Raw genomic sequence first — 24,148 nt, 5'->3', positions numbered from 1 at the left:
CAAAGGGCACCCACCAAGATAGCCAAGGCTATTTATGTCTCCTAACCAGGCCTGAAACCAGACTCAAATGGATCTAAGTAACCTTTCTCATTCAGTAATAAGTGGAGTTGGGAAGCCACCATAAGCTCAAGTACTGTGCCACAAAACAGAAAGTTGGAAATGTTAATTATTCTTAGTATGATCCAGGGAAGATTTTTCAATAAACGGTCTTACATAGGTTTCTGTCAGGCATGTTGGGAACCTGCCTTAAAGAAGCATTAATAGTTGTATCTTCCAATTCTATAACTCTATGCTTGAACTTTACTCAGACAACCCCATTGCGGCCTGTTCAATAAGCCAGAAGGGGTCAACCTAACCCTTGGAGCAGAGTTGCTCCACAGAACACAAGCCGTTGCATCCATTAGGAGGCTCATGTAAGCTATCCTGCCCTCAACCAGTTCTTACTCTCCTCAGTAATTTCTCAGTTTGTATGTAGCCAAGAACAGCAGATAATGTGAAACCCATTCTACATTTATCAGCACTGACACAATTTACAGAATGTAACTAACTAGTGAATTAGTGAAAGGCAGCTCTGAAAATGCTCAACATGTTTTCTCTACTCTTCCTCTTTCATTTGAATGTCATGTAAGCCAATAAAACTAGTAAAGGACTGTACACTACTTTGTATACCTGCTGAACTATGCTTCTGTATGAAGATCCAAAATTGGAGTAAGAAGTAAATCCAGAAATACTCTTTTTTATATCAGACTAAGATGCAAATCCCTCAAACCGCAGAAGACAACTGAAGGATATAATTAATGGGCAAATCTCTGCATCTAGGAGTTATCACCTTCAATACTTCTGCCTGTTACCAATTGCAGATAGGAATATATTCAAAGCAGCATGATTGCTAAGTATTCCAATTCTAGACAGTGTTTTTAAAGAATGCTTGGAACTCAGACATTAATAAATGTGAAGGGAAAAGAATATTAGCTACAATAAAATTAATGGCTGTAGGAAACCATGCCCCTATGTTAAATGCAAATTGCAAAACTAGCAAAATCATCTCCAAGATAAAAGTCAGGGATGATGATGCATCAAATACAATTCAATTCAGCAGAATAAATCTGCCAATCTGTGTCCAAAGCATATATTTGATGTTTAAAACACCCTCATAATAAAATTCATTTTGACAAATCAATCAGTATAATAGAGAAAAAAATCTGTGCACTATAATTTTTCACAAGGTTAACGGGATTTAATGATACTATACTTCTCTTATCAGAATGAATCATCAGATTATACACCTGTCTAATGAAACAATTTTACATGCATTCAATGACTAACATCAATACTGCATTACCTGCATAATATTGTAAAGCAATGCTTTAAGAGCTCTTTATATGCTGATGACCTTGGCCTAATAACACAAGCAAAAGACTTTGAAACAACTGAAAACTTGAAAGATCTCTCCAGTTACTACAAAGATAACCACCTGAAGCCTAATACTGCCAAGATGCAAGTGTGTGCTTTCCACCTACGTAACCGTGAAGCCAATAAGAAATTGAAAGTTACCTGGAAAGGCCAAGAGCTCTAATACTGTTCCCATCCCAAATATTTTGGTGTCACCTTAGATTGAATACTAACATTTAGGAAACACAGTATGAACACCAAGCACAAAGTAGCTGCATGTAATAACATCCTGCGGAAACTTACTGGCAGTGCATGGGGTAACTAGTAAGAATATCAGCCCTGCCCTTGTCTTATTCAACTGCTGAGTATGCCTGCCCTGTTTGGCACAAGTCTGCCCATGCAAAGAAGGTGAATATAGCACTGAATGAAATATGCAGAATAATCACAGGATTTCTCAAAACTACACCTGTTGATAGACTCTGTAAGCTAGCTGGCATTGCCCCACCTGATGTGTGACAGGAAGTTGCTGCTAACTGTGAGAGAAATGAGGTTGAACACTGAGAAAGCCATCCACTGCATGGATATCAGCCGCCTCCCAGTAGACTCAAATCAAGGAAAAGCTTCATGAGAACCACCACTCCTCTTAGCGTTCTCCCAGCAACAGCAAGAGTATCCCTCTGGGCAACTATACCAGGAAACCCCAACTGGATGCCCATCCCCCATGAGGGTCTTCCTCCAGGAGCAAATCAAAAATGGGCAACTTGGAAGTCCCTGAACAGACCCAGAAGTGGAGTGAGCAGATCAAAAGACAACCTGGCTAAATGACACTACCTAAATGGCTTTTCCACTTCCTTGTGCAACTGTAGAGTAGAACAAACAACTCCGCATCTGTATGCTTACCCACAATGCCCTGCCTCATACACAGAGGAAGAATTGCTTAAAGCTAGAATGTGGTTGCTGTTGCCCATTTTTCGGTTTAAAATTATTTAGCCACATATGCTCCATTTTATCAGTTTTATACTTATTATGCAATGCTTTTGGCATGGAATGAAAAATAAACCTGCATAAACTCAAGGTAGATATTGCAGAATGTTCTATTTAAATTAGCGCCATGCCTATCTTTGGCAACAGCATTATGTGACTTACAAGGATGTCAAACCCTGATTTAGACAGTATGATGTGGGCTAGTCTTTTGCCCTGAAACCTCAATGCTTGGCCAAAATCAAGACCTGAGAAAGGAGGAGGCCCCTTGAGGAAAGAAAAAGTGAAGTACTTCACCTCCCAAGAAGAGGATGACTCCAGGCAACAAACACCAGGCTACTTCTATGCAGATACCCTCAAAGATTGATTTTGCAAACTTTGTGACTACTCAAATGTTAATTCAAGCTTACTAACATTCACACTTTCTTTAAACACACAAGGATTCTTTCTCCCATCCAGGACTTTCCACAGGTGTGTGTGTGTGTGTGTGTATCAGCGGTATACAAATAAAGTAAATAAATAAATAAATAAATAAATAATAAATAAATAGGTTCAAAAGAATTCAAAGACATAGCTTTCTTTGTGCAAAGAAGTACTGCAGCACCTTTGAGACCACGAGAAAGAAATTAGTGATATGTGTTTTCCCTAAGGATATAGTTTGTCTTTACTCATAACACTGGTATAACTGAAAATGAATTTAAGTCTCTTATCCACATATCTACAAATCTGAACTGATGTTATGTTGAATCCATTTCAGATACTGTTTCAGAGCATTTAGTTGTTTTTGCTCTTCTTCCTAAAAACTGATGTAACTAAAGATGTGTGATAAAATACCTTTTGTAAAAATGTGTTGTAGAGTTTGAGTGTTAAATCTCTGACTCTGGGACCAGGGTTCAAATCTCCATGTGGCCCTGAAACCCACTGGACAAGTTATACTCCCTCATCCTCAGAAGAAAGTAATGGTAAACCTCTCCTGAAGAACTTTTGTCAAGAAAATCCTATGATAGGGCCCACGCCTACATATAACATGTGTCACCATTACTATATGTAGGGCCCACCCCTACATATAACATGTGTCACCATTACTATCATCACCACTGAAGCTATCAGTGCTTAAGGAAACATACAAAGTGTTCTTCCTTATAGGTGGGTGTAGAGAAAAACTGAGTGTAGGTGTTTGATGTCAATGTTAAAAGGAAATCTAGGTTCTGTTTCAAGAATTATATTGATTCTAGTTTTAAAATAATTAAATTTGCAACTTTAGGGGTCGGGCTTAGCACAGCAGGCTAAACTGCTGTGCTGCAGAAAAATCCTGCTGATTGAAAAGTCAGCAGTTTGAACCCAGGTCAGGGTGAGCACCCACCGTTAGCCTCAGCTCACCTGCCCACATAGCAGGTTGAAAGCAGAAATGTGAGTAGATAGAATAGGCTCCGCTTTTAGCGGGGAGGTAATAAAGGCGCCCTTAAGGACATTGATCAGAGGAAAGCTCCTCGGCATGGAAGATGGAATGACAGTATCCCCTCCCCCCATTGACGGAGTTGAGCACAGCCTCCAAGATACCGTAAATAAGATCGGAAAACTGCCTTTACCTCTGTTTGTGTTGTATGTCCTTGTTATTTGTATAACCTGTATTGAATGTTTGCCATATGTGTGTTCTGTAAGCCGCTCTGAGTCTGCTTTGGAGCGAGAAGGGCGGGATATAAATACTGTAAATAAATACATACATACATACATACATACATTCAAAGTTCTGGCAAAGAAACTATGCTCCCAAAATTTTTAGATGGAAATAATTTTGCAACATGATTTATTCAGTTCTTGGGAGCAGAGCTTGGAAACCTCGCTAATTACTAAGAGAGCATAGTGTGCAGAACTTTCAAAATTGAAGTAACAAAGCATACTGAACAAAAGAAATTTAATTGGAGGCTTTAGCTTTTGAAAAACAATTTAAAGATTAACTGACAATTTACTTCCTTAAAAATTTGCTTGAGTGTTTTGTTGTAAATATGGCTTTCTGTTCCTTAAGCAACAAAAGTCTATTATGTCTTGGTCAGTACTCAGTAGTTCTGTTTCTTAAAAACTGTAAAATTACAACGAATTTCTCATTTCATGGATACTAGGCAAAAGTTTGCTTTTTCTCTAGGGAAGTTGGAAGAGTGGTGATGAAAGTAGCTGGAATAATTACTCCAAAGTTAATTATATTTTCAAATTAAACTACATCCTTGGGGGGTTTCTTTCAAATCTCTTAATTTAAAACTATGCTTATGAAAAGGTTGAAACAAGGTAGATTAAATGTTTTAAATGTAAAGTGCTTGCTCCCCCCATAAGTACCTTCATAGCTTGGATTTTCTTTTTATAATAATTTATTGGAATTATATAATACAGAAGAAAAGTATGCAAAACTTCAATCTACTTGTTAACTACTTTCAAGTCGATTTTGACCTGTGGCAACTCTATGATAGACTTCTACTTTATCCTATTCTCAACAGATCTGTTTACATCTTACAGATTCATTTAATATATCCCTTTTCACTTCAGTCCTCCACTTTACCAAGTATTATTGTCTTTTCTAGTTATTCATCTCTTCTCATGATCTGACCAAAGTACAACAGCCTGAGTTCAGCCATCTTAAGTTCTGGAGACAGCATAGCCCTTTAGGACATATAGTCACTTACCTAGGCGAGCCCTCGTTGTCCGAGTATGATGGCCCTCCAAGTGTAGTGTATTGGCAATGGATACATAAGTGAATGTGGACCCTATTCTTGACTTCCATATTCTTCCACAGTGAGGATATTGATTTCCAGGTGGAAGGCAGTCCAGGTCAGGGTTGGCTTGATGCAGTTTCCTCTTGGCATGTTTCTGCCTTTCGCCCTCCATTCATGCCTTTTCAAATTGCACAGCACTGCTGGTCACAGCTGACCACAGGATTTCCCAGTTCTTGGTGTCTATTCCAGTTTTTAAGGATAGCTTTAAGCCCATCTTTAAATCCCTTTTCCTGTCCACCAACATTCAATTTTCTGTTCTTGAGTTGGAAGTATAGTATCTGCTTTGGGAGACAGTGACTGGGCATTTAGACAACATGCCCAATCCAGCAGAGTTGATGGTGTAGGATCATTGCTGGTGGTCTTTGCTTCTTCTAGCATGCTGACCTTTATCCGCCTATCTTCTCAAAATATTTGCAGGATTTTTCGGAGGCAACGCTGATGGAATCATTCCAAGAAGTTTGTGGAATGTCTGTAGACAGTCCACATTTCGTAGGTATATAACAGGATTGGGAGGACAATAGCTTTATAAACAAACACCTTGGTATCCCTACAGATGTCTCGACCCTCAAACACTCTCTGCTTCATTCGGAAGAATGCTGCACTCGCAGAGCTCAGGCGGTGTTGTATTTCAGTTCAATTATGACTTTTCTGGAGAGGTGGCTGCCAAGGTAGCGGAAAGGGTAATCTATTCCTTTACGATTTTTAGCAGCCCATGTAATCTGCAGAACTTCTCTAGCAGATGAATTAACTTACTTGCTATCACATTTTTTTACTGTCCGTCTTTCACATCATATATAGTAATGGAGAATACTATGGCATGCACCATCCCAACTTGTATAGTCAGTTATCTTGTCTACTTCTGTCTGATCTTCCAAATCCTCGACATCTGATTTCTTGACTGCAGTCTCCACTCTGATTAACAATTGAGCCCAGTTATGAAAAAATATCAAGATAGTTATTTAAAAAAACAATTTGTATCAGATTTTCTAAACATGCGATGTAAATAACAGTAATATATCAATACAAAAAAACACACACAAAGAAATAATAAATAAATAAAAATAAAATGAAACAGAAAAATAAAACCTAAAAATAATCCAACATGTTTCTCACTCCAATGCCATTCCCACCCCAATGTCATATCTATCCCTACTGTCTAAAACAAACTATACTCCATTTTTTTCTAAAAAGAGAAAAAGATTAAAAGCACAACTTTATTCCTCACCTCCTCAATCAAAGGCAAGGGAAAGAGTTATCATGAGAAAAAGATGTCTCTACTGAAGCTTTCTCACCAATCCTTTTTTCCACAATGAGCCATTTTTTTTCTAAATATTTCAATTATCACAGGGACAGAAAGTGAGGTGAAATCTTCTGAACAGGGGCACAGACCTCAATTTGGTTTGTTGAGGAAACAAGGATTGATAAATCTTCACTGGAGACATCTTTTCCCCATGATAACTCCTTCATGGGTGAATTTCCATTCCTAGGGGTAGATTTCTCTTATTTCCTCTTGACTCACCCCTGTTCTTAACTATGAGTCATTTGTAAGTTGGATGTTTGTAATTTGGGGACTGCCTGTATATTGGTTTTACAGCTATGGTGATTGAACTGTATGTCTAAGCACATATTGGAACCAATATTTTGCCTTTATCTGTGGCAGTAATTGTGATGAAGCTGACCAACAGGGATGTCTTGAATCTGTATACCTTGCTAAATCTAGGCCTAACAGGGTAAATTGGGACATCTTCAAAGGTTTGCACTGCATTTTGAAGTTTAAAAAAGTCGTAATTTCCAATTTGGAGACTATAGCTTTGACACCAATGGATAATTATGCAGTTATTACTGCTACAGTGAGAACAGGAGGGGATAGTAAATGCCATCCCATGTCCTCAGGCTGCCCATGCTATGGGGAATACAGCATTGCCATGTAAACAGTTGTAGCCTGTTTTGATACACAGGTCCAGAATCTGGGTTTGCTCCCAAGTTTTGAGTAAACTCCAGGGCAACCTACAACTTTTAAAAACTCAATTCAAGGCTATGTTAAATGACGTTGGTCTACATGAACTCGAAACAGCTCTGTGTGTCATGATTCTCTAGCCCCCTTTTGAGGTTAAACATTCGTGTAGATGTGCTCTTACTATGTTCTCATACAACTCAGGTTTGTTGAATGGATAGTCATTTCAATCTAAATGCAGCTAATGAACTAATTATAAACCTCTCAATCTTATTGCCCATTTTGTAATTGAATAACAAGTTGGATGATGTTTTCAGGTTAATGATGCTGTCATAATCTGAACATACTTCTTCATTATGCTTCTGTTAATTATCTTTATTTTTAAGGTTGGTAGAATCAAAATGGTATGCAACACTTTAAATACATTGACTCAAGAATTTGGTAGTTGAGAAAGAGGATTTCATTTTGGAAAGGTCAAACGTAGCAGGTACCTATGTACTTGGGCAAATGTGCCTGTGTTCATAGATTTAATTACTTTAGAGCAGGTTCATTTCTGTATTAAACTCATTACAATGAAAACAGTAGAAATAAATTCTAAGTTCCATTCATTTTCTTTCAACCTCCCCTGGTTGATATGCCTGGTGGATTATTCGGAACCTTCTAGAGCTAGGGAACAAGTGTCTTGGCAGCCTGTTCTCCACTTGGCCCATATCACCAGCACTCCCACTCAAGATCTTTAGTTCTTTACATCTGCCACCATCATTTGGATTTTTTTAGTTTCTCTTTGATATTTTTCAGCTTGATTTTTTTGGTTTTCTCTGAATGTGAACTTAGTTGCTCTACTTTGCTCTTCATGTTTTGGCTTTGGTTCTGGGTTTTGGCCTATTTGTTTTGCAAGTGTACTCAAGGACTTATGGCTGCTATTGGCCCTTCAAGAGATCTTCTTACTCTGTGGTATTATCCCTGGAAAAGATGGCCATACAAAGTCTTTAGTGCATGGGAGCAGAAGAGCACAAAATAGGGGCTTGTTTGTACTATCAAGCATTCAACCTTTGGCACATCACATTAGTTCCTCCGGACCAGTGATTCCCAACTTTGGCCCTCCAGTTATTTTGGACTTCAGCTCCTACAAATCTCAGCCAGCTGACCAGTTGTTAGGAATTGTGGAAGCAAAGTCCAAAACACTTGGAGGACCAAATGTTGGGAACCACTGCGCCAGACTTAAGGCTTTCCTTAAACTGCATACTGTGTGGCTAAGGAACAGACTGCTCTTCTTGACCTCTATTGGGTCTCCTATTGACACTTTGCCTTATGATTTTGTGCTTTACTTTGGTTCCAATCGGCTCAGATTCATCAGACAGAATCACTCTTAAGATGTCCCTGTAGGAATCAATGCCTAGACCTGAGAAAGTCTTTCTTATCCTTAGTGCAGAGTCCTGTTTGCAGAAAGGCACTGTCATACCTCTTTTGGTTCTCCCTAAAAGCAATTACTTTGGTTATGGAAACAATCCCACAAATAGGGTTCAACATGGTGGGGAGATGCTGCAGCTAGAGAGCTGGATGAGCAGAAATTGAAGATCTTATAGGCAGTTGCCTTGTACAGGTTGAACATCCCTTATATAGAATTCCAAAATCTGAAATACTCCAAAATTTATTGACATCAGTGTCTGAGATAGTGATACCTTTGTTTCCGATTACTCCGTGTACACAAACTTTGTTTCATGCACAAAATTATTAAAAATATTGTATAAAATTATCTTAAAGCTATGTGTATAAGGTGAATATGAAATTTTAATGAACTTTATGTTTGAATTGGGTCTCATTTACAAGATACTACATTATATACATATGTGCAAATACAAGTATTCTAGAATCCAAAACATGCCCAAAACATTCCCAAGCATTTCGAATAATACTCAGCCTGTACTGCATCAGATCATTGGTCTGTCTATTTGAGCAATGTTTACATCAGAGATTGGAAACCTTTTACCCTCCATATTTTATCAGACTCTAAACAACTGCCGTCATTTCTCACCATTGGCTGTTTGTCTAAAAGTAATGAGAGTCACAGTCTAACAACTTTGAGGCTACAGTTGTTCAACTGTAGCCTGTAGCCTGAACACTGGTTTACACTACCAGCATCTCCTTAGGAGTTCATTGTGGACTTTTTCCTACTCTTTCTTCTATGCAACCACAAAAGAATTAGAGACAAGCTTATATCCATTTTATATCCATACAATATCATCCTAGAACTTTTTTTGCAACCAGGGTAAAAAAGGTTGAATTAAAAAAGGTTTCTGAAGCAACCGAGGGTGCTTCGTCTTTTTCTATATAGCACAAGTTCCACATTTGTGTGACTTGTGATAGATTTCAGGCAGGGTGGGATTAAAATTCACCACACGTAGTTGTCGTTAGGACTCACATCTGGATGGCAATGCAGCAGCATATTGCTGAAAGCAAATAGTCTAGCAATTTTGATCGATAATAATAGAGTCTGAAAAAACACTGGAGGCATGAATAGGATTCCATTAATAACAAAAGAGGGAGAAAAAGATGTCTAGTGCAGTGTGTTTAATGTAGAACTCTCCAGAGAATGAAGTGGGGATTATGCCTGCTGCCCTTCATATTCGACATAAGTCCAGAGGATGCTGATTGGGTGACTAGCATCTCCATAGCAAGCGTGCTCATACTCATGAATAAGAGTCTAATTATATCTTAATGATCTCTACTGCAAAAAGGAAAACAAAATCTTTGCCTCTGCAAATGGTTATCTTAGTATAGCCGCAAGACTGGAGAAATTTAAATTATCCTTCTCTAATCTCAAGGGGGTGCATTGTGAAAAATGGGGCTTGTTTATAGTTGAAAATTAAATGGCTATAAAAGCGTGTTTCAATAGGCAGTAGAGGAACCGTAATAAAATAATTTTGTAAAAATGGAACTGAGAACTTGCTTAATGGAACAAGATTAGATTTAATTTTCATACTATCTCAATCATTAAGGTACATTATCCTTCCTTACACCTAATTTGGACTATTTAGCAGAATCTCCAGAGTTAGGTTTGTAACAGCTACCGAAACATACATTGTTAGGAAATAAAAAAGATAAATAATATAATATTGATATTTCCTGTTGGAAACTTTGTTGCCAGTCTTAAACTGAAACCCTTGGTAAGTAAAATCATTTGTTTGTATAAAGAACTGTTTACTATGGAAATAAATTTGATGGAATAAAATTGAGTACTGATATGAGGGCTTGCAGTAGTAATCAGATTCCTCAAAGGAGATGGTGTCAATCATCAGCACACTTCTGTTCACAAACTGGAAATGTCTCACAATACTTCCAAAGTAGTCAAGGCAAATAATACTTTTCTTCTATCTTCTGTGCAGAAACCAATTATTTCCATTGATTCTTTTCTTGTTTTATGAGTTTACACTAGACATTGAGTGTACAACATTGAAAGAGTAGTCGTTTTGTTGCCAGTAATGATGTTATACTGTCTGTGCTGTGTTAGAAATCAGATCCTTTGGTATCAAGTATTCCTGCTAACTTGACCATGTGAGAATTTAATATAGTTTTGTTTGTTGTTTCTGTATGAAAAAGAATACCTCAAAATGCGTTATGATTAGTATGACAATAAAATCCTTTTTGGATAATGTAAGAATGGTTAAAATTTGTGTTATTAATCAACGATGTTATTTTAAAAGAAAAGAGGGGGGGGGGGTTTGTAGAAAAATGCAGATTAGAAGGTGTGCTGGTTGTGCTCTTCTTCCTTGCTTCATATTCAGAAAACCAACTAGTATGATGAAGAGCTCATGATGAGGGTGAGAGGCATGTTCCCATCATAATTTTCAGAGCTGTAGGGCATGGCTCAGTTTCTTACCTTGAGGAGGGCAGCAATCTCTTCCTTATTGCTCATTCTGGCACGAGAGGCTCTTTTTAAAGAAAATATGTTTTTAAAGTATCCCAAATCAAATATGCTTCTGATGAGGATGGGACAAGAGAAAGCCCACCGTCAAAGACTTGTATATGAAAATAGAAGCATTTCACATATTCTAAACCCAAGTTTTATGTGGCTTTAAACAGCACGCCCAGCATTTTGAATCTAACCTGGAAATGAACCCATTTCAACAGGGGAGCTATTTGTTGTCTCTGACAAGCCTGGTCAGAAGCCTAAATGCAGCATTTTGTACCTGCTGAAGTTTCTGAATAGAACTGACCATGTAGAATGTTACAGTAATCCAACTATTATATGATCAAGTTATGTGTCCCTGTAGTTATATTGATTTCTCAGAGAGTAGATGTAGCTGGTGCAGAAGTTTTAGCAGTGCAAATGCACACCTGGCCACTGCCAAAACTTGTGTGAGAATTCGGATCTAAGTCCAGGAGTATGTGCAAGCTGTGGATCTTGCACAGGCTGACTCTCAGTTTCCTGATTTGTCTTTTGATGACCAGGAGTACCTCCGTCTTGTCTAAACTAAACTTCAGTTTGTTTTCCTTCATCCAGTCCATTACTGACAGCAAAACAGTTTTGTTGGATTTAAATAGAGTTTCTATACTAAATAGATAGAACAAACATCACTATACTGGTGACACCAAAGCCCAAAATTCCCAGTAACCTTTCCCAAAGCAGTAACTCATGGCCAGGGACCACAAACAGTACTACTTAGTGACTTTTCTCCTCTACATGAGAATTGTTTCCAAAGGGGTCTTTCTGTCAGCAGACCATGTTGTGCCAATCACTCAAATGGTAGTCACTTCCAAATCATGAGCAGAATAATATAATAATAATAATAATAATAATAATAATAACTTTAATTTTATACCCTGCCACCATCTGCTCAAAGGGACTTAGGGTGGTTTACATATGGAACAATTGTACGTAGAAACATAAAAGCAAAGCAACCCATGAAATGAAACACATTTAAATAGGAGCATCATAAAATAATTTCCAGAACAAGACTACTGGAAATGATAGATTTCTAGCTTGACTCACTCCACTGAGCAAGCCAGAGATTTATGCCTCTAGAGTTCTCTCCTTGATTTCCAGGTAGAAACCACAAATAGCCTGCCTTTCTCACACAGATCCAGCACTTCTTAAGTTGGTAGATCAACAACAGACATGTCCACATCCCAAAACTACACAATTCCATTATGACAATAGATGCCAGCCTGACCCAGCAGGAACCCTCTTGGTAGAGGATTATAGAGGAATCACAGAAGACCATCTGTTTCCCTGAATAGAGAACCATCCTTCTGTCCTTTTCTACACATCTGTGAATCCATTCCATTCTAGTAAGGATAACAAAAATAGTTAAGAAAAATCCTTCTTCAACAAAGAGAGGAGCAGAAAACCCAGAACTCTGATAATTGAAGCCATGAAGTTCCTCAAGTAGTCATGGCAATAGTCATGGCATATCCTTCAATTCCTAGAAATTGAGGATTGAAAGAACATGTTCAACATCCAGGCCAAATGGCACAACTGCCAGGAGTGTGGTCACTCCAACTGAAACCTTTAATGATAATGAGCTTGTTTTCTTTACATACTGAGCAGTAGACCAGAATGGTCAAGATTTAGGCCAGATAAACTCATCTCAAGACTGCCTAAAAGTTCTGCTGTGCCTTTCCTCTCCTTTCTCTGAATCCCAAGTACCAGAACCCGCAGCACCATGTAAGTGATTAAAGAGCAAGATGTGGATGTATTTCCTCTGGCCTCAACTAGCCAACACATTCTTCATTTTCTAGTTCCACAAACCTCCAAACAACTGTTCTCTTCAGACTTCCCATCCTCCTGCACCAAGGATCAAGTATGGGATTCATGAAAACTTTTCATTTGTATTTTTTAAATATCTGATTTATTGCTTATTTCACATAAATTCAGAGGTTTCTTGTTACATTCACACGACACACCTATATGCAGCAGCCTACACAAATGTTTTATGACACAGGGTTTGGAAAACTTTGCCTTCACAAAACACTTTCACATTCTTTTAGGGTGCCATTATAAGATGCCTCCTCCAGAGAATCCTTTATTCTGTGGGAAGTGGAAATAGCTACAGGGGAAATTGACTTCTGTTGATTTTTTTACATCACCATAACCTCAGCAAAAAGTGAGAAAGACAAATTCTGTTCATATCCTTGGATTTCACAGTTCCTCACATAAGGTCACTGGGCTCATTCCAGAGCAATTCCTTTGCTCACTATATGGTGGGCTCACCATTTCCTTCATATCTGCACCGTAATCATGAATCAAGAAAATATGGAATTAGGGAAACACAGTTGATATTCTTTCCTTAAAATTGAACCTGTGCACACCTATATGACTAGAAGCATCATTAGACTGGCTGTGGCCTCAGAAATAGCTAAAGGTGGCAGCTTCCAGAACTGAATGGCAAGCCCTTACTGTATGAGATTCAAGTGAACAGATATTAACAGATGATGACAAACTTTCTGTTGTTTCATTGTTAACTAATAAAACATTAACAATACAGACTTAAGTCTAGACTGTTGATGGTACAATCTGTAAATGGATATTTTCATATAATGCTGTTTTTATAACCATCTGATTCCCATGAAATACTGAATTTTGTGAGATGTGTATTCCTAGCTTTGTAAAAATACTATTCCTTTAAAGTCCTTTTTGTTGGTTTGTTTGTTTTTTGAAGTCCTTTCTGGTAGCATTTGATAGCAACAAAGATCAATGCATTTGTCTAACATATTTTCCTGCCTTGATTAAACATCCAAACCCTTACATATTCCCCTAAAGGCAAGAGTAAATCCCAAAAGTGAATGTTTTGATGCTTGTATGTATTATACTTTGCTTCTGGATAGTTAAAGAAGAGCAGACCTCGTATGTTGAAATGCAATCAAAAGTGAGTTAAATGGGGGAAAGGCAGTTGATCATCACTCACAGAGGATGTAGACAAGCTTGCTCATTCTTTTCACATGAGCAAAGCAGGAATTGTTTAGAAAACCATTCCGTTTTGCTGTCAAAGTTGTTTCCTTTTCTTGACTGGGTTTCCCTGTAAGGGCTTCCAATACATTATGTATCACATCCCAGATACTGATTTTTTTCCAAAAAAAAAGGCATTTTTGGTAAAGTAGTATACAGGCAGCCCACAAGTTATGAACAAGATTGGTTCTGTACATTTGTTCTTGAACTGAATTTGTATGTTAGTTGGAACAGAAACATTTAAAAATGTTCAGTCTCTCTCTCTTCCCCCCCCCCCTCTCTCTCACACACACACACACAAGCTTTGGATAGCAGAGGGAAAGGTTAACAACCCTGTTGTGTTTGTTTTGCTGTCTGTGCCCCTGTTCAGATGATTTCACTTCACTTTCTGTCTTTGTGATAATTGGATTTTGAAAAATTTGGTGTGTTGTAGAAACAAGGATTGGTGAGAAAGCTTCAGTGGAGACACCTTTTCTCCATTCTAACTCTTTCAGGAGTGAATTTCACTTCCGAGGGGCAGATTTCTCTCACTTCCTGCTGTCTTACCCCCGTACTTAACTATGAGTCATTAGTAAGTTGGATGTTTGTAACTCGCAGACTGCCTGCATGTGATTTAACATCTTATTACACAGCTATTGTAGAAGCTATGTAACTGAAGCTGGCTTTCTGTGTTTGATCTGTCCAACTCCCATTTTGAACTTGAGAACCCTTAACGCAAAAAGATTTCGGTGGATTACAGCTGGCCCATCATATCCATGGATTTGACCATTCATAGGTTGAAGATATATTTTTTAAAAAATCCCAAAGCAAATCTTCTCTTTAGTACTTTTCTTTAGTACTTATCTCTGACTTGTTTCCTAGTTCTGCTACTTGATTTGTCCTCCTGGTTTTCCTACTCATTACACTTCGTTGCTCACCACCCGCTCTGAGATCTTTCATGTAGTCAGTCAGGAACACTTCTTAGATAGGACAGCAAAAATAATAATGCAGCAATTCAAAGCCATCTTCGAGCTACTGTAGAAAGATTAAAATCTAGTTCTGGGAAGAAGTCACTTGCAAAATAATGCTTACATCTAGAATTTCTCATAATTTAAATTCATGTGCTTGCTTTCAATTTCACTGTGTGGTGTCCTAGCAATGCACTGCAGGTTAATTCACAGAAAGGTTGAGGAAGAATGAGACACCCAACTGAAGTACAGCTGAGGTTTTATTATCTCTTTATTCTTTCATCATAACTGAAAAATGGTATGCTTTCATGCCTGACTGGAAAGTGTAAGTCTGTTAATACTAACAAAAATTAAAGCTAAAGGGAGAACTTTTCTAATACTGGCAGTATAGCTTACTATATGAGAGAGCCAGTGTGATGTAGTGGATTCAGTATTGGACTATGATTTTGGAGACCAGGATTTGAAACCCTTCTCGGCCATTGAAACCAACTACTGATGACCTTGAGCAAGTCCAAGCTTTAGAGGAAGGCAAAGACCAACTCCTTTTGAACAAATTCTTACCAAAAAACAAAAAACCATGATGGGCTCACCTTAGGGTTGTTCTAGATTGCAAATGACACACAACACCAACATACTATATGATTGCTTGTTTTTATAGTTCCAAGCATTTCTGCATTGTAATACCAAGAAGCAAAGTTGTGTACTATATTAAAATTAATGTCCTTAGCGATCTGGGAGTAGCTGTCTTTTAGTTCAGATAGCCATGATCCAAACAGCTGTCTTTAGGTGCTGCTATTTGGACTTCAATGTGGATCTGAGAAATTATTGTATAGTGATTAATAAGAAAACATAACCCTATTAAATATTTTCAGCAGTCAGTTTTTACCAAATATTGATGTATATTTTATTATTTTCTTTTTCACCAAGGATAAACTAGATCACATTTACTAGGTTAGATATCACTATATTTTGCTTTATATAATTTCTAAACCATTGAATCTGTAGCAGACAGTATGTAGGCACACACCCCTTTTACAATAATTATCTTGTTTGCCAACAAAGGTCATGCAGTCACTCGGAGAAAGAGAGGGAGAAAGAGAGGGAGAAAAAGATGCCCCAAGTAATTGCAATTTAACCACTCTAATTTTATTAAGTGGAATAAAATTACACTGTGAAATGTCATGGCACCCAGTGATTTAGTTACATTACGTATCTGAAATTAACCCTTACGGTGTTTTTGATCTGTCAAAGTACTGGAATTAATATTGAATTGATTATCTCCAAAGGTTAAATTGTTTCAAAACATATTGTGTAGATGGATGTTAAGATCTAAACTGCAAATTACTGGTTGCAGAGTTTCTGCGAGATTATATTTATCCCTATATGCCAGGCTCATTTTCAATCTTCAGAAATAATTTCTTCTATCATCTTGCATTCCTTAAAATGCAAATTAAAAATCTTGTGCCCTAAAAAGACTGTAGTTGTTTCAGTGGGTTCTCTTCTGCAAACCAGTCCCTTATTTTCTTTGCTTTCCTTCTTATGCCCTTGGTATTTCATAGTTGGCCTGTTTAAGCACTGAAGCAATTAGTTTTGAGAAGGCTGATTCTTCAGGGTCCAGTGCTTTCTTGCCTTTCATTTGCTGAAGCTGTACATTTTAATGAAGTTGTTTCATCTGTGTTGCCAAACACTAGAATTTTGCTGCTTCAGTTCTAATTATCTCTGCTGGCAAATGCTATGTTTTATTAAAACTGTCAAGAGCACTATTCATTAAATGTCCACAGTCTGTGGTGTCGTACACATAAATTAGATCAGCCCTTTCTCATTGATTGATTGTGTGAAATTTAAATACTTTGTACACAAGCCTCAGAAATCCAGTGTAAATCCACATGCCTAGATAATGCCTATGGCTTCATGTGATATGGGCTTAGTTCTGATATGCTAGAGCTGATTCAGCAGTCCTACTGTTCTGCCCCAAATTTCTTGTGCTGATGTTATTTTTCCATATCTTTTTTACTGTTCTTTACAGTTTTCACTATCTTGGCCACAGTTGCCATATCCACAATATGCCTCGATGTGTAGAGGTGGAATAAAGCTCCATGATGGTTGGTCCAAGCAGCCCAACACGAAGAAGAAACCACCAGTTTCCCTTTTGTGTGGTGGCAGAAAAAATGTAGACGTTTTCTCAAATTAAGTGCTTGACTGTATGGTTGAAGGCTTTCATAGCCAGAATCACTGGGTTGCTGTGATTTTTTTTAGGCTGCATGGCCATGCTCCAGCAGCATTCTCTCCTAATGTTTCGCCTGCATCTGTGGCTGGCATCTTCAGAGGTTCTGTTGGTAGTGAGGCAAGTGGAGTGTGTATATATATATATATATACACATACACATACACATATACATATACATATATATATATATTTCTCAGCCCTTAGGCGACTCACGGCGGTTAACAACAGTAGCAGCAAAAATTCAATGCAACAACAACAAGATATTTAAAAACAATTAACACAATAACAGACTAATCAATTAACGACAATAACCACTCACTGGCGTCTCATAACTGAAAACATGATCCAAGCTCGTCATCCGTTGTTCCTTTCCTATATTCATTGCACTGCCTATTCAAACGCCTGTTCAAATAACCAGGTTTTCACCTTTCTCCGAAATACCATTAGCGATGGAGCCGATCTAATGTCTGTGGGAAGGGCACGGACCGAGGGGCCACCACCGAGAAGGCCCTGTCTCTCGTCCCCGCCAACCGAGCCTGTGTTGCAGGCGGGATCGGGATTATTTTAATTGTCTAATTGTTTAATTACTGTTTATATTTTATTTACTTCCCAAAGAGATTAATTTTTTAAAAGATAAAACAAATGTTCTGTTTTGTTTTACAGATACGTTAACTTTAAGAAAAAACATATCCACTGTGCTCCAAATAGTGTCCTCACTCAAAGCATCTGAAATTTAATGAAGTTAATGAAATAGAAGAAACTCATGCCTACAAGACTGAAATTTGTTTCTGGAAACTAACATTAACATAATATTTTCCCCTGTCATTTCATCTATTCCAGTCTTTTAACAATCTATATACATTAAAACCAATTCACAGCAATTAAAGAGTGAATTTGCCATGAGATCTGCTGCTAAAACAAGGCGCTATGAATTAGTCACGAAATCTGCTGATGCGAGAAAAGTGATGCTCTAATCCCTGTAGAAACAATTATTCTATCAGTAATAATTGCTCAAGAACATTATAAAATTCCTTTTAAAATCAACCAAATCTATTTTTCTGTATACTTGTAGCTCCTAACCATTATTTCTGAATTACCTTAAAGCAGTGATTCCCAACCTATTTTTGACCAGGGACCACTTGACCAGGGACCACTCTCTCAACATTAGCACCAAAAGGGTTACGTATCAGTTTTTAGTCAACTTTAGATTCAGTTTGGTTATTTGGTGTACTGATTCAGAAAATTGCATTGGATAGACCACATCAGCTCTAGTTTCTGATACAGAACATATGCCATCAAATAATCACTATCTGCTCGCCCACAGAAAATCATATTTAATAATCTAGAGATGATATGGTGTATCCAATGCAATTCTCTGAATCAACAGTCCAAATAACCCCGGGAACATGCCTAAAAATGAAGACACCAAGAAAAAAATTGGTTGGGCTGTTACTACCTGTGGGTTTTGTTAATTTATTTATTTATCGTGTCATCAGCAACCAGACATTTGTTTTACATTTTTAACAAAAACAAACAAACAGACAGACAGAAAAAACACAGAATTTGCAAGCTTGGTAGTTGATTAAATGTCCTTTGACCAGGTTTTATTAATGCTCATGGGGTGAAAAAAAGAAGGGGAAGGAGCGGATGTTGAAAAAAAAAAAAGGATGCATGAAACCCAAGAAACTGTCCCTATTGGCTTTCTCTTGCCTCCTCACCATGGGCGCATGGCTACGAGAAAGGGAGCATGGTCTGTAGAGCACGGAAACGGTAAGGCTGCAGATCATATTTTAGTTCTTGCGGACCACTGGTGGCCCACGGACAACAGGTTGGGAACCACTGCCTTAAAGCCTGGTTCACACAGAATCATCAGGCTAAAAAATTTTTGTTTCTCACACATTTATCTCTCCACATATGACAGATCTCATCGCTTGTAAATAAAAAGTGGATACTTATAATAAAAAGCCATTTTAGAAAGGCTGAAAGAGCAATTCACGTGTGGGTTTACCACATGCACCAATAACAGCAAGGCAGAAGTTCTCAATTCCATTTTGTTAATACGATTGACTCCACTGTTGCCATTTGAGTTGATTTCACATCTTTGCTACCCAGATAGAAAACACTGAGTACAAAAAGATGGACAGAAGAAGTGTGTGTGGGATATTATCTAACTCCCTAGAATGACTGTCTGTCACATGTATCAATCTTGCATTCTCTGACAGGCTGAAGGAGGATATTTCTAAGCAACTACCTTTTAGCTGCACCTAACGACTATTATTCTATTACAACACTACTCAGTAAACTGACTTTCCAAAGACTGTCTGTCTTTATTTATATTGTTGACTTTATAATGTCAGACAAATGTGGATGGCTCCTTCCATCCTGCCGTTCTGCAAACATCTCTTAATAATACCGTTAGTATATAGCAAATGAGTTAATGTGTCCAAACATTCTTCGTACTGCAGCAAAGTTGCAACATGCATCAACACAATGCTTTATCATCAAGCTATCATTTGCTTTCAAGCTTTATTACCCACAGTTATAGAATGGAAGGAAACAAATAAGGCTTCAGCTCTTTTACACCCTTTTGTTCTCTGAATATAAATTTTCACAACTCTTCTGACCTTCAAATAAGGTCACTTTTCCCCAAAGGACAGAATATTGCTCCAATTCTCAGTGTCAATGACTTTGTCACAACTGAAGGATCTATCATCAAAGATTGCTTCTCTCTTTCGAACTAGTCAAAACTTGGATTAATGGACAAAAATACTAACTCACCTTTTTTAGCCAGTGCCATTGCTTCTACCAAAAGCATTACTTTGAATGACAAAAACATAGTGAAGCCTTTTTCAATGGTTCAAATTGTGACTTGATTAACATATTTAATACCAGATTTAAATTGCATGAAGGAAATCTATGAATGGTTGGAAGTCCCTCCAAAAAAATTCTTTTCACACTAAAGTGAGATGATAACAAATTCCCCTTACAGTCCAGAAACACTGAGAGAGATTTTGTCCCTAATCTTTGTTGTCTAAATACAGGATCTTATATTTATCCCAATTGATGAAGTGTTGCTAATTAAAAACAGACAACCAAGTTGGTATATTAGGAACTGGAGAGCAGCTACGTATCTACCACTCAATATAACAAATAACGTCCGATAAGACTTCCCAAGGGAGCCCGCGGTGGCGCAGTGGGTTAAACCGCTGAGCTGCTGAACTTCGAATCCGGGAAGTGGTGTGAGCTCCTGCTGTTAGCCCCAGCTTCTGCCAACCTAGCAGTTTGAGTAGATCAATAGGTACCATTCTGGCGGGAAGGTCACAGCACTCCATGTAGTCATGCTGGCCACATGACTTTGGAGGTGTCTACGGGCAATGCTGGCTCTTCAGCTTAGAAATGGAGATGAGCACCAACCCCCAGAGTCAGACACTACTGGACATAATGTCAGGGGAAAACCTTTACCTTTACTTAAGACTTCCCAGTCATTTATATACTAGTTTAAATAGCAGACCAGTATGAAAAATATGGAGGAACAGAGTTTTCAGGTTATTTTAAAATCAAATTCTATAAAACACATTCTTACCAGAATAACTTGAAAAATTGTTGGAACAAGACACATCTCTTCAATCAAGCTGTGAAGAAAGAACACATTTCGAATTCAACTGCTGTATATGAAAAGTATGTAAATTAATATTTTTAAAAGACAAATATTGTGGGAACTCTGATTCCATGGTGATTTGGTTATGAAACACCCCCTCCACACACACACACAGGTATTCTAAACAAGCAAGTGATCACATTCCATATTATTAAATGGTGGCAGAATCCACTCAGATGCTATTGTGTGTCCATGTTGATGTTGTTACCATTTTAAATACAGGGTGTGACAATCTGTGTTTGGTGAAAATTGTAGATCTGGAGCCAGCAAATATGGATGACCCACTGGATTATTGTAGAGGAATATGATTAAGTCTTCCAAGTGGGAACATAGTTAGTAAAAGAATTGGAGCCAGCAGTCTATAATGAATATGCTGAAATTAAAACACATACTCTCAAAGCAGCTTTTTATGTATGCTTCATTAACTACTTTTACAGTTTCTGCATTAACACTTTTAATTATATTAGAATCTCATTAGAATCATATTTTGTGTATCTGAAAAGTGATTAACCAGCAGATTTCAAATAGAGGACATGCAACTTTATAACAGGAGCTTCAAAAAGTACTATAAAACCATTTAAAGTGTGTGTAACGTTTGTCAAGTACGCCACTTTTAAGTGCAGGTTTGACTTAGTTTTGTATTTTGCAACTCCTGACCTAAATTAAGCCCAAAGTGGGCCAAAAGCTAAAATGTCTCTATCCTTCATATTAGAGCTCGATAATGGCTAGGTAAAGCAAATAATAGTAGCAGAAAATTTTACTGATTAGCCCTAGGACATATCACAATACTAAATCAAACAAAAGGCTTGATAAAACTTGATTACGCTCTATATAGTAACTTTAGTAAAACACTTATAACAATGAAGTAAATAAATATGATAAAACTGAATGTATACATCATGTTTCCGTATCACCCCTAAAATTTACCCCAATCAGCCTCACGTATGTGGTTCTCAGACATATTGCTTTGCTTAAAAACAGAGCTGTTTTATATGTTATTTTTGAGTCTTGGTCAAACATAAAATATGTCGTTCTGATGTGGGATTCCCAACAAATTGTCCGTTTGATATACGAACCAAGGTATATGTCTCTCATCTTCTGGTACAATTTACAACCAAATAATATGTGTACTACATTCTCAATTTCAGGGGCTCAGCAGATACAAATCCATTCATTATAAAGGATGCTGTTAAATCTCCCATTTCTGATCATTTTATCAAGCTGATCAAATCTAGCTCAAGTGAATACCTCCCTAAAATGTTTTGACATTTGAATGTTTAGATAGTTGTAAATTTGAAAGGTAAAGCAAATAATGAAAACATGCAAACATCTGTTTTTCAGAGTGTGTTCATTTGTAGCTTGGCTTTTTAATACATTGACATTTGATCTGGATGTTTCTAATGAAGCATGGTCTTAATCTTTCCAATACTTCTACTATTTGAAATCAGTATAATATTTTAAGCACAAAACTCTTCAACATAAGGAGTATTATGGTCATCTACTTAAAAAGAAGCAATCATGCAGAAAATCACTGACTGTTAAAGAGAGTGTGCACACAACCTCCTTAATATATTATTGAAAGAAGGGGGAGTAGGACTACCATGTATTTATTTATTTATTTATTTGAAAATTTTATATTTCACACTTCTCACCCTGCAAATGACTCAGGGCAGAGCACACTATATATATGCTGGACATAAACTATAAATATATACAAACATTAAAATCACTTATATCTACTTTAAAATCAACTGTTTTAAACCATCTTAAAACACCTATTATTGCCGCATTGCACTGGTCCCACAGTCAGGTCTTCACCATCCTCCTGAATGACAGGAGAGAGGGGGCTGATCTAATCTCACCAGGAAGGGAGTTCCATAGCCGGGGGCCCATTGGGGAGATGGTAGCGGGGTAGAAATAAAGTTTATTATTTATTATTATTATTATAAAGTCAGCACTTTGCATTGTGACCGGTAGCAAAGAGGCAGCCAGTGGAGCTGACCTAACATGGGAGTTGTGTGCTCCCTATATGCTGCCCCAGTTACTAACCTGGCTGCCTCTGGTTGAAATTGCCAAAAATTTTGTAATGTTGGAACTTGCCGAAGTTTTTAATCTTGGGCTTTATTCCAACAATCCTGAGACTCTCCACCACTTCCAACCATATTCATACATAAATACATTCTCTTTCACACACACAGATACAGAGTTGCCCCTCCACATTTGTGGATTTGACTTTTGATTATACACAGATTTTATTAAAATGTGCTCTCCAGAATACTCTAGATGCAACTCCATGGTAAGCTTCTGTTGGAAGTTTATCACAGAGTCATACAATCAATCGTAGACTTTATGATTTTATCATAAGAGTCAATCTCTTTGGACTTTGGTTTAAAATATAGTTGTTTTACCTTATAAAAGCAGGACTGTACTCTGTAAGGGCAACAAGGAGTTTCAGAGCATAAGCTGGTACTGGGTGAGGTGCAGTTAAAATGTGTTCTAATCTGAAACCAAGAGAAAAAATTATGAAACATATTTTCTGTGGGGAAATATCTGATTTGATTAAATAATCCCCCTCTCCAAAAAATCCCTGCGTTGGCTTCCTGTCTGTCCAAAAATCCAATACAGGAATTTTATCATGACTTTCAAAGTCCCTGGCCTTATCTTTCCCCTAATATCATGATACATTCCTGCTCATGATCTCTGTTCTCTTAGCCCAACTATAGTACACAGGTTTCTTAATTCCTCAGGGGTGTCAAGCAAAAACAAGATGCCAATCTGTCAGCAGGTTCCCTGCTTGTGCAACAAATCAGTCACAGAAATCCAACTGTAGTGCTTTCCAAAATATGAATTTCCCTATTTCTATATAGTACTCCTTAGCACCAAGCAAATTAAATCGAACTTTACTAAAAGATGCATGCAAAGGGATGTTTTAACATCTTAGTGACTAACAGAAAAACAAAGCTGGTAGCTTTTTCCAGCTAAATTGCTACTACTTTGAATTCTAGTAATAGATGTGCATTTTCCCATGTTCATTTATCTTAGACGCAATATATTTTCTCAGTTTAAATTGGAAGCAGTTTCTGCTGGACATCTTAAAATTTACTTCCAAGTAAATATAGATAGGAAGTTCCTCAACAGCCACATTTATTTTAAAAAGATGCTGACTAATAGCATACTCATTTGCATTTTACAAAGGGATGCTATCACACATTACTTACATAGTAATTCTACATAAAGTGACGCTGCATAGTAAAAGAAATTACGCAAGCTATACC

General features: G+C 37.5%; 1 protein-coding gene across 1 annotated transcript in view; it reads right to left on the bottom strand.

Moving 5' to 3' along the window:
* The window catches only part of ULK4 (unc-51 like kinase 4), a 200,916-nt gene that overhangs the window by 108,539 nt on the left and 68,229 nt on the right, over positions 1–24,148 (bottom strand). Inside the window, exons 30-31 of the mRNA XM_060781768.2 lie at positions 23,282–23,374; positions 20,799–20,847 (exon numbers count right to left, since the gene is read on the bottom strand). Of these exons, the coding sequence (XP_060637751.2) occupies positions 20,799–20,847; positions 23,282–23,374 (142 nt within the window). The remainder of the gene's footprint in view (positions 1–20,798; positions 20,848–23,281; positions 23,375–24,148) is intronic.

Source organism: Anolis sagrei, chromosome 6 (genome assembly GCF_037176765.1).
Source record: "Anolis sagrei isolate rAnoSag1 chromosome 6, rAnoSag1.mat, whole genome shotgun sequence".
NCBI classification, from domain to species: domain Eukaryota; kingdom Metazoa; phylum Chordata; class Lepidosauria; order Squamata; family Dactyloidae; genus Anolis; species Anolis sagrei.
Note: the sequence above shows the minus strand (reverse complement) of the source record. Positions and strands in the feature narration are given on the sequence as shown.